Source organism: Lampris incognitus, chromosome 21 (assembly GCF_029633865.1).
Source record: "Lampris incognitus isolate fLamInc1 chromosome 21, fLamInc1.hap2, whole genome shotgun sequence".
Lineage (NCBI taxonomy): Eukaryota > Metazoa > Chordata > Actinopteri > Lampriformes > Lampridae > Lampris > Lampris incognitus.
In genome coordinates, this window is record NC_079231.1 from 9,777,987 (window position 1) to 9,794,088 (window position 16,102).

Here is a 16,102-nt window from a genome sequence, read left to right on the forward strand (position 1 = left end):
TTTTTGGTTTTCTTTGTGATCAATTGGTCGAATGGATGCAGTTTTTGTGTACATGCTATGCAGGGTGGTGCAGTGACCCAGTGGTTAGCACTGTTGCCTCACAGCAAGAAGGTCCTGGGTTCGATCCCCAAGCCGTCCCAGGTCCTTTCTGTGTGGAGTTTCCATGTTCTGCGGTGGCTTTCCTCCAGGTGCTCCAGTGTCCTCCCACCATCAAAAAGTCATGCATGTTAGGGTTAATACTCCTGCCTGTGCCCCTGAGCAAGGCAATGGAAAGAAGAACTGGAGTTGGTCCCTAAGTACTGCAGCTGCCCACTGCTCCTATACAATAGGATGGTTACATGCAGAGAACACTTTTCATTGTAACCTTGTACAATGACAAAAATAAAGTGGCTTTCTTCTTTTCTTCTTCTGTAACTAATTATAGTTCTTTTTCACTCATAGATGAAGAAGAAAACCACAAAGAGAAAGAAAAAGAAGATTGATAGGGACCTGACAGCAGACAGGTCAGTGCTTGTCTGCAGAAGGATTTCAGGGGGTGGTAGGGGGATGTGTGGTGGGATGTGTGTTTGTGTGTGTGGGGGGGGGGGGATTGAGGATACATGTCTGTGATAAGAGGAGGGGATTCTGGGTAATATGTCAGGAGTCAAGGTCTCCAAGTGAAAAGTTGGTAATCAAAATATTTCTGTTAACATGTTGCTGTCAATCAAATTCCCACATCACTCTCAACCCTCTGTTCACATGTTGATTCTCACTCTGATTCTCTCTCTCTCTCGCACTCTGTCTCTCTGTCTCTCTCTGTCTCTCTCTGTCTCTCCCTGTCTCTTGTGTTCTCTGTCTATCTCTCGTGCTCTCTCTCTCTCTCTCTCTCTCTCTCTCTCTCTCTCTCTCTCTCTCTCTCTCTCTCTCTCTCTCTCTCTCTCTCTCTCTCTCTCTCTCTCTCTCTCTCAGGACCATTGAATCACTGTATGAGGATTTGATTCTTGAGGGGTTTCTGATGCAACCGATGAATATCAAGCTCTCTGATTACATTGGTAACATGCAAACACACATTCACATGTGCACACACACAAACTCACACCGATATTCACCAGTGTATGTCAAACAGCAAGAGAACACTTACGCAGCAACAAGAATAACACTAATTACATCATAGCAAGGGGGTGAAACATAGTTGAATGATGACCAGGAGTCATATTTTCAAAAAGGTAGATGTCTTACATTGAATGAAAGCCTCTTTCAGAGATCCTGTGACTGAAGCCATGGGCCATGTGTCTGTCAGTCAGTCAGTCAGTCTACCTGTCTGTTTATATCCCCACCCATATTTTTCAGTCAACATGTCAGTTTGTCTGGCTCGAGACTTGTTGCTCTGTCCATCCATTTGTCTGTAATTCTCTCTCTGCCTGTCTGTTTGCCTTCCTGTCTCTGTCAGTGTTGATGTACTGACAGCTGATGACAACATTACCGGTCTTTTGCTTCTGGAGAACCTCAGCACCAGATTGTGTTGATGATGTCATACTTAACACATGCAAATACTTCTGATTTTACCGCGATGCAATTCTAGATCACAGTCACAGTGTTTGTTTACAAAAACATGGATGGTGTGTGATTGTACGTGTGCATGTGTGTGTGTGAGTTTGTGTGTGTTTACTGTGTGCAACTGTTTTTGTTAGTGTGTCTGTGTCCTATATGTATGAATGTATTTGAGTGTGTGTGTCTGCCCATACACCACTCTGTTTATGTGTGTGTGTGTGTGTGTGTGTGTGTGTGTGTGTGTGTGTGTGTGTGTGTGTGTGTGTGTGTGTGTGTGTGTGTGTGTGTGTGTGTTCACTGATCATCAGACTGCATTTACACAGGAGTATATCACAGGAGCCGGCTGAGGCGGCCCTCCCAATCACAGGGATTTATGAGTCAATCTCCTTCCTGCCTCGCTGCAGGGTTCTGTAACCATGAAAACACTAGGAAACTACCAGTTACCAAGACACCTCACTCCATCATGTTAAACACACGTGCACACACACACACACACACACACACGTATCCCTGAGGAACCATTTGCCAGAGACAGACAGATACATGGATACTATAGATACACACAAGATGTAGTTAAAGATACATACATACATACATACATACTGTAAAGATCATGGATGTGTAGACTCGCTAGCTGGTTGGCTGTCAGGTCAGACCCTTTAGTCAACTGGTTAGCATAGTCGCCTGTGGTGCAAGTGACCCGGGTTCACTTCCTGGCTGTGGCGGCGGTTCCCGGCTGCCCCCTGAATTTGCTACAATACAATACATAAATACATACATATATACATACATGGATAGAAAGATATACACACATACTTAGAGACATATGTAGTCAGTGCAATATGATATCTATTATATTGCACTGATACAAGAATACATACATGGATGATAGATGATATGGAGAGGTAGACAGACAGGCAGGCACAAACAGATTGATAAACAGATAGAAGGAGAGGTGGAAAGGTAAAAAGAAACTTAGCGACAGTCACATGACTTTTCATATTTCCATGTTTGCCTCGTCCTCTTCCTCCTCCTCTCTGTAACGTGTGGAAATGCCATTCTGTCATCCACACCAACAGCTGTCCTCCATTTGTCCTGAGAGGAGAAAGTGAGTCAGAGAGCGGTGGATTCCAGTCAGCATGCCGTTGGTCCACCATGAACAAGTTTTGGCCAGAATTGAATCAGATTCAGATCTGACTCAACCGTCTCAAATGTAAATCAGTTGAATTCCCCCATCGATGTCAGTTATACGTACTTATGTCTTAAACAATTGTGCAAACTGGAGAGCTTTTCTTTATCCTTTAAGCATCAAATGAGGGTTTGCAGGGTATTCATGCACTTTTTCGTCATATTCTTCATATTGATACTGTGGAATTGATTTCCGTGATGTTGTGGTGTGTAGGGTTACAAGGCAGCGTTGTATGTGAAAATCCAAAATTAAGATTTAGTGAACAAAAAAAAGTCTCTCAATTAGAAAAATTGCTGTACTCATATTTATATGTACATATACAAAAAAAATCTTTAGATTCCTCTTATTTCTTTTTACACGCACACGCACACACACACACTTGCTTGCTGGTAGTCCATCGAGTCCAATGATGACATCCCTCCTCGTTAACGGTGTGTTCTTTGATGACTGTGGAGTCCACTTCTTGATCCACAAGTTTTATTGCACGTTGGGCATATGAAGTCTGAGTTAGTGGGGGCAGGCATGGCTGTTTGCCTCCTTCGTCTTTTCTGTTGTTTTTTCACATTCCTCTCAATTTCCAGCTGTTCTGTACCTCTATGGCAGATCTCCCGCCAGTTGGAACGGTTGATGGCAGCTTGCTGCAGTCTCAAGGGGTCGATACAACACTTCTTCAGTGATGTTTTTAGCTGGTCTTTGTATCGCTTCTTCTGACCACCTGCAGACAAGGCCCAGATGAAGCTGTCCATACAGGACTTGATGTGGAAGGCATTCTTGAGGCATCCTGATGACATGCCTAAGCCAGCGCAGTTGATGTTCAGTGACTGTGGCTTCTATGCTCTTGCAGTTTGTCCTAGCAAGAATCTCAGCATGAGGAACACGGTCACGCCACGTGATCCCCATGATTCATCGCAGACACCTTATGTGGAACCGCTCCAGCAACCTTAGGTGGCGGCTGCATGTGACCCAGGCTTCACAGCTGTATAGCAGAGTTGTAATGCAGATGCTTTTTAAATGGCAATTTCGGTGTGCAGGTGGAGGTGTTTGTTTTGGAAGACCCTACGTTGGAGTTTGCCGAAGGCTACAGGGGCTTGTTTGATTCTGTTATGAGTTTCGTGATTAGTGTTGCAGAAAGGATGCTGCCCAGATATTTGAAAGATGGAGCAATTGAGAGTGGTTGATGTTCTATAGTGAAGACAGGCATTCACAACTGCAGCAAGAATAGTTTGCAGGTCTTCTGGTGTGTGAGGTACAAGAGTGCAGTCATCAGTGTACTACAGCTCAAGGACCTGCACTGCAGACAACTTGGTGGTTGCCTGGAACCTTGAGACGTTGAAGAGGTTTCCATCTAGCCTAAAGTCTATTGTGATCCCACTACTGTCTTCCAGATCTTTATTAAACGTTTTGTGACACAAAGGAGGTAAATGTTGAAGAGTACTAGTGCCAGCACACACCCCTGCCTACTCCAGTGCATACATTAAAAGGCACCGATTCCTGTCCTCTTATGGCCACTTGTGCCACCATCCTATCATGGAACTGTGATAGAATTTTCACAAATTTGCTTGGATAGCCAACCTTAATCAGGATTTTCCAAAGTAGCTCTCAAAAGCTTTGGAAGGTTGACAGAAGCCATGAAAAGGTCCTGATGTTATTTGCGGCACTTTTCTTGTGCTGTCTTACTGTGAAAATCATATCCACAGTGCTCCTGTTCTTTCTGAAACTGCACTGTGACTCTGGCAGTAGATGTTGTGTCAAGTGCATCACTATCCTGCATAGCATAACTTTTGCTAGGACCTTGCCTGCAAGAGCTAATAGGGATATGCCATGGCTGTTGCTGCAGATGGACTTGTCACACCTGTTTTTGGACAGGGGGACACTTTTAGCATCCCTACATTGTTGAGGGGCACTCCCCTGGTCCCAGACCTGCAGGATGTACTGATAGATCATTCTGGTGCACAAGTATCCTCCTTGTTTTAGGAGTTCTGCTGAGACACCATCACTGCCAGGGGACTTATTGTTCTTGAGAGAGTTGATGGTTGCAAGTACTTCTTGAAGAGTTGGCGAGTGGTCAAGGTCTGGGATGGCGGACGAATTGGCAGCCCTTCCAGGATGGATTGGTTGGTTGGTGAGTGCTGGTTAAGTAGGGCTTCAAAATGTTCAGCTGACCTTGCCAGTATCTGCTTTTGGTCTTTCAGGGTTGTCAGTCCGTCTGCTGATTTTAAGGGTGTGATAGAGCAGTTCCTAGGGCTGTATATAGTCTTTATAGAATTGTTTAAGTCGTGCATATCATTTCTCTCAGCATATGATTGAATCTCATGAGCTTTGTTCATCCACCATGTATTTTGCAGAGTGCGCAAGGTTGTTTTGTACCTCCTTATGTGCTGTTTGCCAATGCTGCTGAAAGATGGCGGATGCAGGGCAGTTGAGAGTAGCCCTGTGTGCCCTATGCATGGTTTTCAGCAGGGATGTAATGGTGTCAGAGTTCTTGTCGAACCAGTCCTGATGTTTTCTGGCTCTCTAGCCTGTATAGTCAATTGCAGCTTGATGTAGCAGTGAGGCTAGGGAGGTCCATTTTTGATCCATAGAATTGTCAGAATTCAGAATGGCCTTAAACTATAGTGCCTTCATGCCTACAGAGCGATGGAATTCATTCCGTACTGGGGCTAACTTCAGTTTAACACAGTTCAGTTGCTTTTTTTATGGACTTCTTGAGATGTTGTGGGGAGCACACTTTGATGTGGAGCTTGGTCATGATCAGACAGTGATCCATCCCACATTCTGCACCTGTCATCAGAAGACATCATTAGTGTCAGTATGTCTTGTTATGATATAGTCAGTCAGGTGCCAGTGTTTAGATTGTGTGTGATTCCAGGATGTTTTGTATTTGGTCTTTTGCTGACATGGTTCGTAATGGTGAGGTCATGCTCTGCACAGTGTTAGCAGCCTCAGACCATTTGCATTAACCTGACCAACCCCATGCCTACCCAGTACTCCACTCCATATAACCATTGTTCTTTCCTACCCTAGCATTAAAGTCTCCTAGAAGAAGGAGCTTGTTCTTTTTTGGGATATGATGAAGGGCCTCACCTAGTTGCTGGTAGAAGCAGTCCTTCACACCATTGTCAGATGGCATGACACACAGACACAGACACACACACACACACACACACACACACACACAGCTGCATTTACAAGGATTGGTACACCAGGACACTCCTCTATATGTTACTACAGCACCATCCAATAAGAAATATGACACAAAACAAGCAATATTCAGATTATTCGATCAAAACAGTTCCCCCTGAATGAGTAACATTAATAAAACATCCTGCATATGTATTTACATTACGTGAACCAGGTCTCTATCACATACAGACCAGTGTACATTCACACCAGGGAGCTGACCAGTGGATACAAACCAAGTTTACAGTCAAACCAACGCCTTATTTGATAGTGATGATGATGATGATGATGATGATGATAATGATGATGATGAGTTTCCAGCCCCTGTGGCTATGAGAAGGTGAATAATGTTTTTATGTGCTGAACAATGTGGAGACTTGTCCTCCAGCAGTTAAACATCATTATGACGTGGATGGATGACTCCACATGCACATGATAGGACGTCTACAACCGACAACTGTTGTCCTCTGTGTGTCTGCATGCCAGCCTCTGTGTGTGTGTGTGTGTGTGTGTGTGTGTGCGTGCGTGTGTGTGTGTGCGTGCGTGCCTGCGTGCGTGTGTGTGTGTGTGTGTGTGTCTTCAGCTGCTTCTATCTGTTAATTTCCAATTTTCCTTCTCCCTCTCTGTCTCTGTCTGTCCCTCTCTGTCTCTGTCTCTCTGCAGGTGAATACAGTTACCTGGGCACCACCCTGCGCCAGATGGACATTGAGCCAATGCCGTCTCTGTCAGACATCCGACAGCTCATCGCCTTGTATGGCATCTTGCCCCTAGGTTAGTAATGCCTGTCTGTCTGTCTGTCTGTCTACTTCCTGCCTGTTTATCTGTCTGTCTATCTGCCTGCCTGCCTGCCTGCCTGTCTGTCTTCCTGTCTATGTGCCTGCCTGCCTGCCTGTCTGTCTTCCTGTCTGTATATCTGCCTGCCTGCCTGCCTGCCTGCCTGCCTGCCTGCCTGCCTGCCTGCCTGTCTGTCTTCCTGTCTATCTGCCTGCCTGCCTGCCTGCCTGCCTGTCTGTCTGTGTGTGTATAGATGTACAGTCATTAAATGTGTTTCCCTCTCTGAGAAAGCATCACATGTAGTTATCACTATACTACAGTGGCTAGCTGCTGCATGTAGACATGTATAGAGTTAGTACAGAATACAGACACACACACACACACAACAGACGGCCATTATAAATCTCGTTTTATTTCTTGTCCAACTTGACATACTACCTTTTGGCATTCTAGTTTTTGAATGTGGAGGTAAACGGTAAGCTGCGTCCTGAGCGCTCATCTGAATGGAGGTGATACAGCGGTGACCTTCATCACACCAGAATCCGCTGCCCTCCTCATGACCTGGCTCCCCTGCCAGTTTTACCGGGCCGTGCATGGCACCGTGAGCCAGTCGCACAAAACACAGAAACTTTAGAGTGGCACACGACATTAATATTTCAGCCACACTGTGTGTGTGTGTGTGTGTGTGTGTGTGTGGTCTTTTAAACTGTGTTTGACCCTGGCGTTGGTTAAAGGTGAAAGATCGGTCACTGTCTTTTTGCTGGAGAGGCTTCCCCTCAAAGTCATTATGACTTTCATTGAAAATGTCTTCACACAGAGAGAGAGAGAGAGATAGAGAGACACACACACACACACACACACACACACACATTTTATCTTTTTCTCATACACACCCACACACACACACTCATCCATCCAGTCTGTCAGTTCTTCCTTCCAATCCTCCCAGGGCACATGCAGTCAGTCAGTCAGCATGCAGTGTGTGTCAGGGCTTCAACAGTCAGTCAGCATGCAGTGTGTGTCAGAGCTGCAACAGTCAGTCAGCATGCAGTGTGTGTCAGGGCTTCAACAGTCAGTCAGCATGCAGTGTGTGTCAGAGCTGCAACAGTCAGTCAGCATGCAGTATGTGTCAGGGCTTCAACAGTCAGTCAGCATGCAGTGTGTGTCAGAGCTGCAACAGTCAGTCAGCATGCAGTGTGTGTCAGAGCTGCAACAGTCAGTCAGCATGCAGTGTGTGTCAGGGCTTCAACAGTCAGTCAGCATGCAGTGTGTGTCAGAGCTGCAACAGTCAGTCAGCATGCAGTGTGTGTCAGAGCTGCAACAGTCAGTCAGTATGCAGTGTGTGTCAGAGCTGCAACGGTCAGTCAGCATGCAGTGTGTGTCAGATCTGCAACAGTCAGTCAGCATGCAGTGTGTATCAGAGCTGCAACAGTCAGTCAGTATGCAGTGTGTGTCAGGGCTGCAACAGTCAGTCAGCACGGAGGGTGTCAGAGCTGCAACAGTCAGTCAGCATGCAGTGTGTGTCAGAGCTGCAACAGTCAGTCAGTATGCAGTGTGTGTCAGAGCTGCAACGGTCAGTCAGCATGCAGTGTGTGTCAGATCTGCAACAGTCAGTCAGCATGCAGTGTGTATCAGAGCTGCAACAGTCAGTCAGTATGCAGTGTGTGTCAGGGCTGCAACAGTCAGTCAGCACGGAGGGTGTCAGAACTGCAACAGTCAGTCAGTATGCAGTGTGTGTCAGAGCTGCAACAGTCAGTCAGCATGCAGTGTGTGTCAGGGCTGCAACAGTCAGTCAGCACGGAGGGTGTCAGATCTGCAACAGCCAGTCAGCATGCAGTGTGTGTCAGATCTGCAACAGCCAGTCAGCATGCAGTGTGTGTCAGGGCTGCAACAGTCAGTCAGCACGGAGGGTGTCAGATCTGCAACAGTCAGTCAGTATGCAGTGTGTGTCAGAGCTGCAACAGTCAGTCAGCATGCAGTGTGTGTCAGGGCTGCAACAGTCAGTCAGCACGGAGGGTGTCAGATCTGCAGCAGGTTAAGAGGTATGATGTCTCATTGACCCAGCAGACCACCCACCAACATCATCCAACACACAAAAACACCACATGACACAACAGCAGGACGGGACTTATTCCACTGGGTGTGTGTATGTGTGTGTGTGTGTGTGTGTGTGTGTGTGTGTGTGTGTGTGTGTGTGTGTGTGTGTGTGTGTGTTTACTTGCTAATATCAGTTTTTGTGCCTTTTTGTGTGTTTATCAGTTTCATTCACTCTATTCATGTATCTGTGTGTGTGACTGTCTGTCTGTCTGTCTATCTGTCTATCTGTCTGGCTTTTTGTCTGTCTGTCTGTGTCTTTAATCTTTCACTGGCACGACTCTAGTCAGATGGTCACCCTTCTATAACATAAATATAATATACTGTATATGTATATAAAATAGTGTATATAATATACTGTATATGACAGTGTATATGTATATAATGTAGTGTATGTATGTATGTTTATATATAAATACACAAACACACACACACACTGTATATATACTGTATATATACTGTATATAATATACTGTATATAACAGTATGTGTGTATAGAGTATAGTGTATATGCACTGTGTGTAGCTGTGTGTTTACATTAAACTGATGAGGTGTTTATGTGTATTGAAATGTAATGTAAAAGATCTTGCAGGTTGTTCTCTGAGTGGTTCCTAAACCTGGTTTGGGTGCTCCTTCGACCCTCATTAGCATCACGATAACAAATGCTGTTGTGGTGATTTTACCGTCTGTGTGAAAGCTTCACAGATGTGTTATGAAGGGCCGTGGTGAGTGGGCAATAGTAACGAAGTCCAAAACGTCTTCATCGTCCCTGTAATGAGACACTAAATCAATAGACAGCATCAGCTTCTCAACAGCAGTCTGATCAGTGATCACTGACGTTACTTGACCATGTATCTCCCAAACCGCGAGGTTAATAACCAGTAGTGTGTTTAAAGTAGACATGATGTGCTGTACTCTGTACTGTAACTAAAAGGACGCTGGGTTTCACCACCTGCTGGTGTTTAATAATGTCAGGAGTCTTCACGGCTCATTCACAATAGCATATTGTTTTTGTTTTTCCCCAGACTGACCCCCCCCCACACACACACACACACACACAGTTTCTCACCGAGAGACCTGGCACGGGTTCAAAGACCTCCGTGGCTGCATTTGTGTCATTATTGCCCATCGGCCCCTTGAGGGTTTTCCTCTTTATAATCTTCAGTAGAGGATATTACCCAGCATCCCCAGCGGAGGATATGTACCAGAAATGGCGCAAATGAACGGAAACATCAGCTTAAAGACTCCATTCAGTGATTGTGTTGACATGCACATTAGCGTTCCCACATTATTCATGACACCCAGACCTGTTGTTGTGTTGAGATCAGACAACGTGCGATCAACTTGTTGCTTATTAGACTTTCTGAATGGGAGATATCAGAGATGGGTTCATCATGCTACTACACACTTTCTGTTGCTGAGGAAAGGTTAATACTAATACGATTCTGATTAAAAAGCTTGCCCTCTAATAGATCCAAGGTGTTTCCTGTTCAGGATAGTCACACACCTCCAACACAGAACCAATGGAAGTCTCATAATATCTGCAGCGTCTCCTCCTGTCAATATCCTGGCCATCTTTGCCGTTGACAGCACCGCCCCCTAATGGCGAACTTTATCAGAGCAAATGAGTGCGTGTTTTTGTCTCCTCTCCAATGGTACTTGGCTAATTACCCTACTCTTCACACCCGCAGACACGGCCAATTGTGTCTGTAGAGACACCCAACCAAGCCGGAGGTAACGCGGGGATTTGAACCACCGACCTCCGTGTTGGTCAGCAATGGAGTAGACCGCTATGCTACCTGGGCACCATGAGTACATGTTTATTATTCTCTTGGGGGGGGGGGGGTCACATGATGACGTGGCGAAATATGGCTGCTTGGAGAGGAATCTCCAGCAGCACATTCTGCCTTCCTCTGTTAACATACATTATCAAGTTACCAGACTTTATACTCATCCCTCCGACGAGCGGAATGCCAACTCCTCGGAAAAAAATTGATGTTGACGCGACTCAACAATACACGGGCTCAAATACTTGGAAGACCAGACAGGCCTCTCCAAACGACCTCTGTAGCTGAGCCAAAACCAGACACTGTGATTGTTGAGCTTCTCCAAAAGCTTTCTGGAGACCAGACAAGACACTTATCGGACATTTGGAAAGAGCTGTCCGAAACACAGACAGCTGTTTCCCTCCTGGTGGCTGTATGTGTGTGTGTGTGTGTGTGTGTGTGTGGTGGTGGTGGTGGGGGAGGGCAGTTCTTCATTGTCTTGTTCTCACCAAGTCATCTCATACCAACTGCAGCAACAGCACAACAACAGTGCTCGTATCCACATCAGCATGCGTTCAGTCACCAGTGGGTTTTCCTCTGATTCGGCCTGGTGTATGTAGAATGATGGAGGAACTGCTCTGTAGTAGCCCAGACAGTGAACGAGATGACTGACACGGCTTATCGCCTCTTTTGACACTTATATGGCGTGTGAAGGCCTCTACACTGATCGTGTACAGCAGCAGAAACCCACCAGAAACCGGCAGTGTTTTGGCAGCTGGGTCTCTGTGTGCTGCTCCAAAATCCGATCAAGCTCCTAGTAGGAGCGTTAAGCCAGTGTGACGTGCCAGTTAACTCTTATGGTGCGTATTATCCATTACAAATGACTGGCGTTGAAGAAAATACTCGGAAATAAAAAGTTAAAAAAAGAAAATGACTGGCATTCTTCAAAATACGTGTACTGGACACTGCCAGGGTCTTGGTAAATGTACCATAAGAGGGTGAAACGATGAGGGGGTGAAGCTGGCCAAGATATACCAGTGATATACCACCAGTATATGCCATATATACCAGTATATACTGATATGTACCAGTATATACAGGTAGCATACTGCCTTTATACACATACACACACACAGGTGGTTCTGGTTCCTTCGATCTGGTTTTGCGGGTCCTGGTCCTGGTTCTGAAGGGGTTGTTGGACTGTGACCGTACAGCCTTTGCTCTCACGCTCTGTGCCCTGGCGGCTTTCCAGTGTCTCCTTTTAATCACAGTTGGGATCAGAGGCCGCACAATCCGGCAGGACGGATGCAGAGTTAAGAGGCCATTGTTTCCCTTGGACGGTGCCAAAACAGCTGATTTTAACGCTGTGGTGCTCAAGCAAACGTCGCAGTGGTGAAACCAACAGTCACATCTGGAGATGCTTCAGCAGTTTAGTCCTCCACGTCTGAAGATCTCCTGTACCTCCACCCAATGAAGACCGACCCATACCAGGACTTTTTCTCCTGTGTTTCTGTCCTCTGTCCTGCTCCTAGTTTTCACTGACTCAGTAAAGAAAGGCTTAAAATAAAATAACATGGAAGGTTTGCTCTGAAACAAGACAGCCACCATTTTTAAACAATCTTAAAAAAAAAACCCAGACAGAGTAAAACGATGTCATGTTGTGATGCCTTTTCACAGGTAATTATGTAAATGTCATGAGATTATTTCAGAGACTAACTGCAGTAGCACGTCCAGCTGCCTCTGATGGTGATGTGCTCATCTTCCTACAGGCTCGCCGGCGGTCCATGCGAGGGCTCCCGCTGTGAGGAGCATGCTGCTAGCTGGTCCGGCCGGTGTGGGGAAGAAGATGCTGGTCCACGCCATCTGCACCGAGACCGGGGCAAACCTGTTCAACCTCTCCTCAGACCGGCTGGCGGGAAAACACGCCAACCACGGTGGCCTCCAGTATCTGCTGCACGCGGTGCTGAAGGTGGGTGCTATGGTGAACCGCTGGGTCTTTGTTTCACATTCCTCTCTATCTTCTTCATCACCTCCTTCTTCCTCATCCTCTTTCCTTTTCTTCTCATGTTTCTTCTTCTGATTCTTCTTTCTCTTCCTCTCCCTCCCTCTTCTCCTTTCCCACTAGATAGATAGATAGATAGATAGATAGATAGATAGATAGATAGATAGATAGATAGATAGATAGATAGATAGATAGATAGATAGATAGATAGATAGATAGATAGATAGATAGATAGATAGATAGATAGATAGGTGGATGTCTTGGGTTTTAATCTCGTTCATAATGATAATATTTCATATTCATTTGTTTAATAATTTTATGATGGATGTGTTAATCTCATCATGCCAAAGGGTAATTTATGGACATTTTTACAGCATCTTCCCTTAAAAGTGAAGTATTTTCCCTGACAATGTGAAGAATATTCTTTTGGGGGGGGGAATTCCCCCCCTTCTCCCCAATTGTACCCGGCCAATTACCCCACTCTTCCAAGCCATGCCAGTCGCCACCTGACAGTGAGGAGTTTCACCAGGGAGACGTAGTGCGTGGGAGGATCGTGCTATTCCCTCCAGTTCCCCCTCCCCCCTGAACATGTGCCCCGACCGACCAGAGGAGGCGCTAGTGCAGCGACCAGGACACACCCACATCCGGCTTCCCACCCACAGACACGGCCAATTGTGTCTGTAGGGACGCCCAACCAAGCTGGAGGTAACACGGGGATTCGAACCGCCAATCCCTGATTGTGCAGAATATTCTGATGAAGAAAAAAAACCACTCCTCGATTTGATGCAGTGCAACCGGGTTTTACATTGTGGATCTGAAGTCTTTGTTTTGTTTGCTGCACCAACTACACCATGTCCCATTGTGCTCACATGAAGGGAATCAGAGTTTTTCATCGCCTACTGTCAAAATTATATGCAAGGTCAGGCGCACCAACAGTTTTCCATCTCCTGATGAATAAGAGTCAAAACATGCCTTTACAGATATGTTGTATGCTGTACGGTGTTATCAACAGGAGCATCGAGCAGTGTGTCATTTCCCATACCGCTCTTTTATGCTGACCACTCACAGGTGACCCGAATAACATTGATCATCTCCAAACAAGGACACATGTCAAGGTCTGGGTAGATTAGACGGTAAGTGAACAATCAGTTCCCGTAGTCAACGTGTTGGATGCAAGAGAAATGGGCAGGAGTAAAGACCTGAGAGACTTTGACAAGTGCCAAGTTGTTATGGCCACATGACCGGGTCAGAGCGTCTCTGGAACAGCAAGGCTTGTGTGCAAGGGGGGACAAACCATAAACCGACGACAGGATGTTGGGTACCCAAGGCTCAGTGATGCATGAGGCCAATGAAGGCTATCCCATTTGGTCTGAACTGACAGAATTTCAACTTTGGCACAAGTCACAGAAAATTTTAAGGATGATTATAGGAGGAATGTGTCACAACACACAGTGCATCACACCCTGCTGCGTATGGGGCTGCGTAGCCATAGATGGGCTAGTGCCCATGATGACCGCTGTGCACCATGATGAGCTACAGTTCACATCTGGACCTGGGCCTTGTAGCAGTGGAAGAAGATCGCCTGGTCTGGTAAGATCCATTTTCTTGTAGGTCACATGGATGATCGTGTACGTATGTGCCGTTTACCTGGGGAAGTGATGGCACCAGGAAGCACTGTGGGAAGAGTACAAGCTGATGGAGTGTGATGCTCTGGGCGATGTTCTGCTGGGAAACTCTGGGTCCAGCCATTCATATGGACGTCAGTTTGACATGTCACCTATCTAAACATTGTTGTAGATCGGGATGGCTAACCATGTGCCATGGAGAACCATGTGTATGCAGGTTTTCATTGCAGCTGGACTCCACACCTGGTGTGGAGTCCAAAGAGGAAGAATATATCAGTGAAGTCACCTGGTGTGGAATCCGGTTGGAATGAAAACCTGCATACATGTGGCTCTCCATGGCACATGGTTAGCCACCGCTGTTGTAGATCATGGCAGCAGTATGCCCTGATGGCAGTGGTCTCTTTCAGCAGGATAATGCGCTCTGCCACCCTGCAAATGCTTTGAGGAATACGAAGAAGGTGTTGCCCCGTCTCAACATTTTCTTTATATATATATGTGTGTGTGTATATATGTGTGTGTGTATGTATATATATATATATATATATATACTTTATTGATCCCCGTGGGGAAATCGGACTATACGATATAATGTAATGTCACAAGATATACTACACGTTAGGCTCGCCACGGACGAGCTGCTTGGTACTGCCAAAGTCACAAAGTTTGAAGACAGCTGCCTCGGGGTCCACCGGCAGGTGCTGGGGCTTGACGTCTCTCTGACACACCCTTTGGGAGTGGATGTAGGCCAGACTACCCCCGAGATCTCAGTCGGATTGAGCATCTGTGGAATGCGCTGGACCAACAAGTCTGATTCACAGCGGCTCCATCTCGCAACTTACAGGACTCGAAGGATCTGCTGCTGATGTTCTGGTGCCAGATACCACAGGACACCTCAGGGGTCTTATAGAGTCCATGCCTCGGTGGATCAGAGCTGTTTTGGAAGCACACCAACAGCGTATCATGCAGGTTTTGGCTCATTAGTGTAGTGTTGCAGCCTGGATGCCTATCAAACAAAAAAACCCATCATGCCAGGACATTTCTGGTCAACATGGTTTCTACTGTCAGCTCCCCTGTGAAATACTACACCCGCTGACTCCCTGTGTGTGTGTGTGTGTGTGCGTACGTGTGTGTGTGTGTGTGTGTGTGTGTGCGTACGTGTGTGACACACAGCTGGCTTTTAAACAGCCAAACAGCAGACCCTGTCATGTTTTGGCCACATTTCACCTCTTTGTCTCTGTCAGCGCCCCGTCTTAAGTGCATTGTGGATTTATAGGAGCGTGTCCCGACAAGACTGTTTGGCAGACTTGCATATCCTCCTCCAAAAATGTTTTGTCCGAAAAACATCAACAAGCAACTGCAACAAGGTTCCCTAAATGGCTTGTTGCAGGTGCTGTAGACAACATTGGTGTTTCAGTGACAATAGAAAGTGGCCATCAAATGTGTTGTTTGCAGTGTAATTACAATCAGTGACATTGTGCAGCAGCTCCATTCATTCATAAATCATTCTTTTAGGCCCTGGTTAGATCTGATGTCTTGTATCCGCATACATCCAAATTGTGTCTGAGACGATTAAGTTCCCTTAAGGTATCAACATGTGTCTCCAATGACTTCTTATAATCACTTTCTCACTCAATATGCAAATCACAGCGTACACCATTTCTGCAGTGTTTCCTCATATGAGGAATATTCCAGCAATCCTCAACTTTAATTTGAGTGCACACCAGAGAGAAAGCAGACAGACACCTCCATCCACAGGTTTAAAATGTCTTGATTGGGTCCGGGTAGCATGGCGGTCTATTCTGTTGCCTGCCAACACGGGGATCGGTGGTTCGAATCCCGTGTTACCTCCGGCTTGGTGGGCGTCCCTACAGACGTAATTGGCCACGTGTGCAGGTGGGAAGCTGGATGTGGGTATGTGTCCTGATTGCTGCACTAGAGCTTC

The 16,102-nt window shown here is 46.2% G+C and overlaps 1 protein-coding gene across 1 annotated transcript in view; it reads left to right on the plus strand.

Annotated features, from left to right (window-relative positions):
- Positions 1-16,102, plus strand: part of iqca1 (IQ motif containing with AAA domain 1) — a gene marked incomplete at its 5' end in the record, with an annotated part of 75,804 nt that overhangs the window by 55,679 nt on the left and 4,023 nt on the right. The window contains 4 exons of the mRNA XM_056301583.1: positions 442-503; positions 949-1,031; positions 6,563-6,670; positions 12,303-12,502. Of these exons, the coding sequence (XP_056157558.1) occupies positions 442-503; positions 949-1,031; positions 6,563-6,670; positions 12,303-12,502 (453 nt within the window). The remainder of the gene's footprint in view (positions 1-441; positions 504-948; positions 1,032-6,562; positions 6,671-12,302; positions 12,503-16,102) is intronic.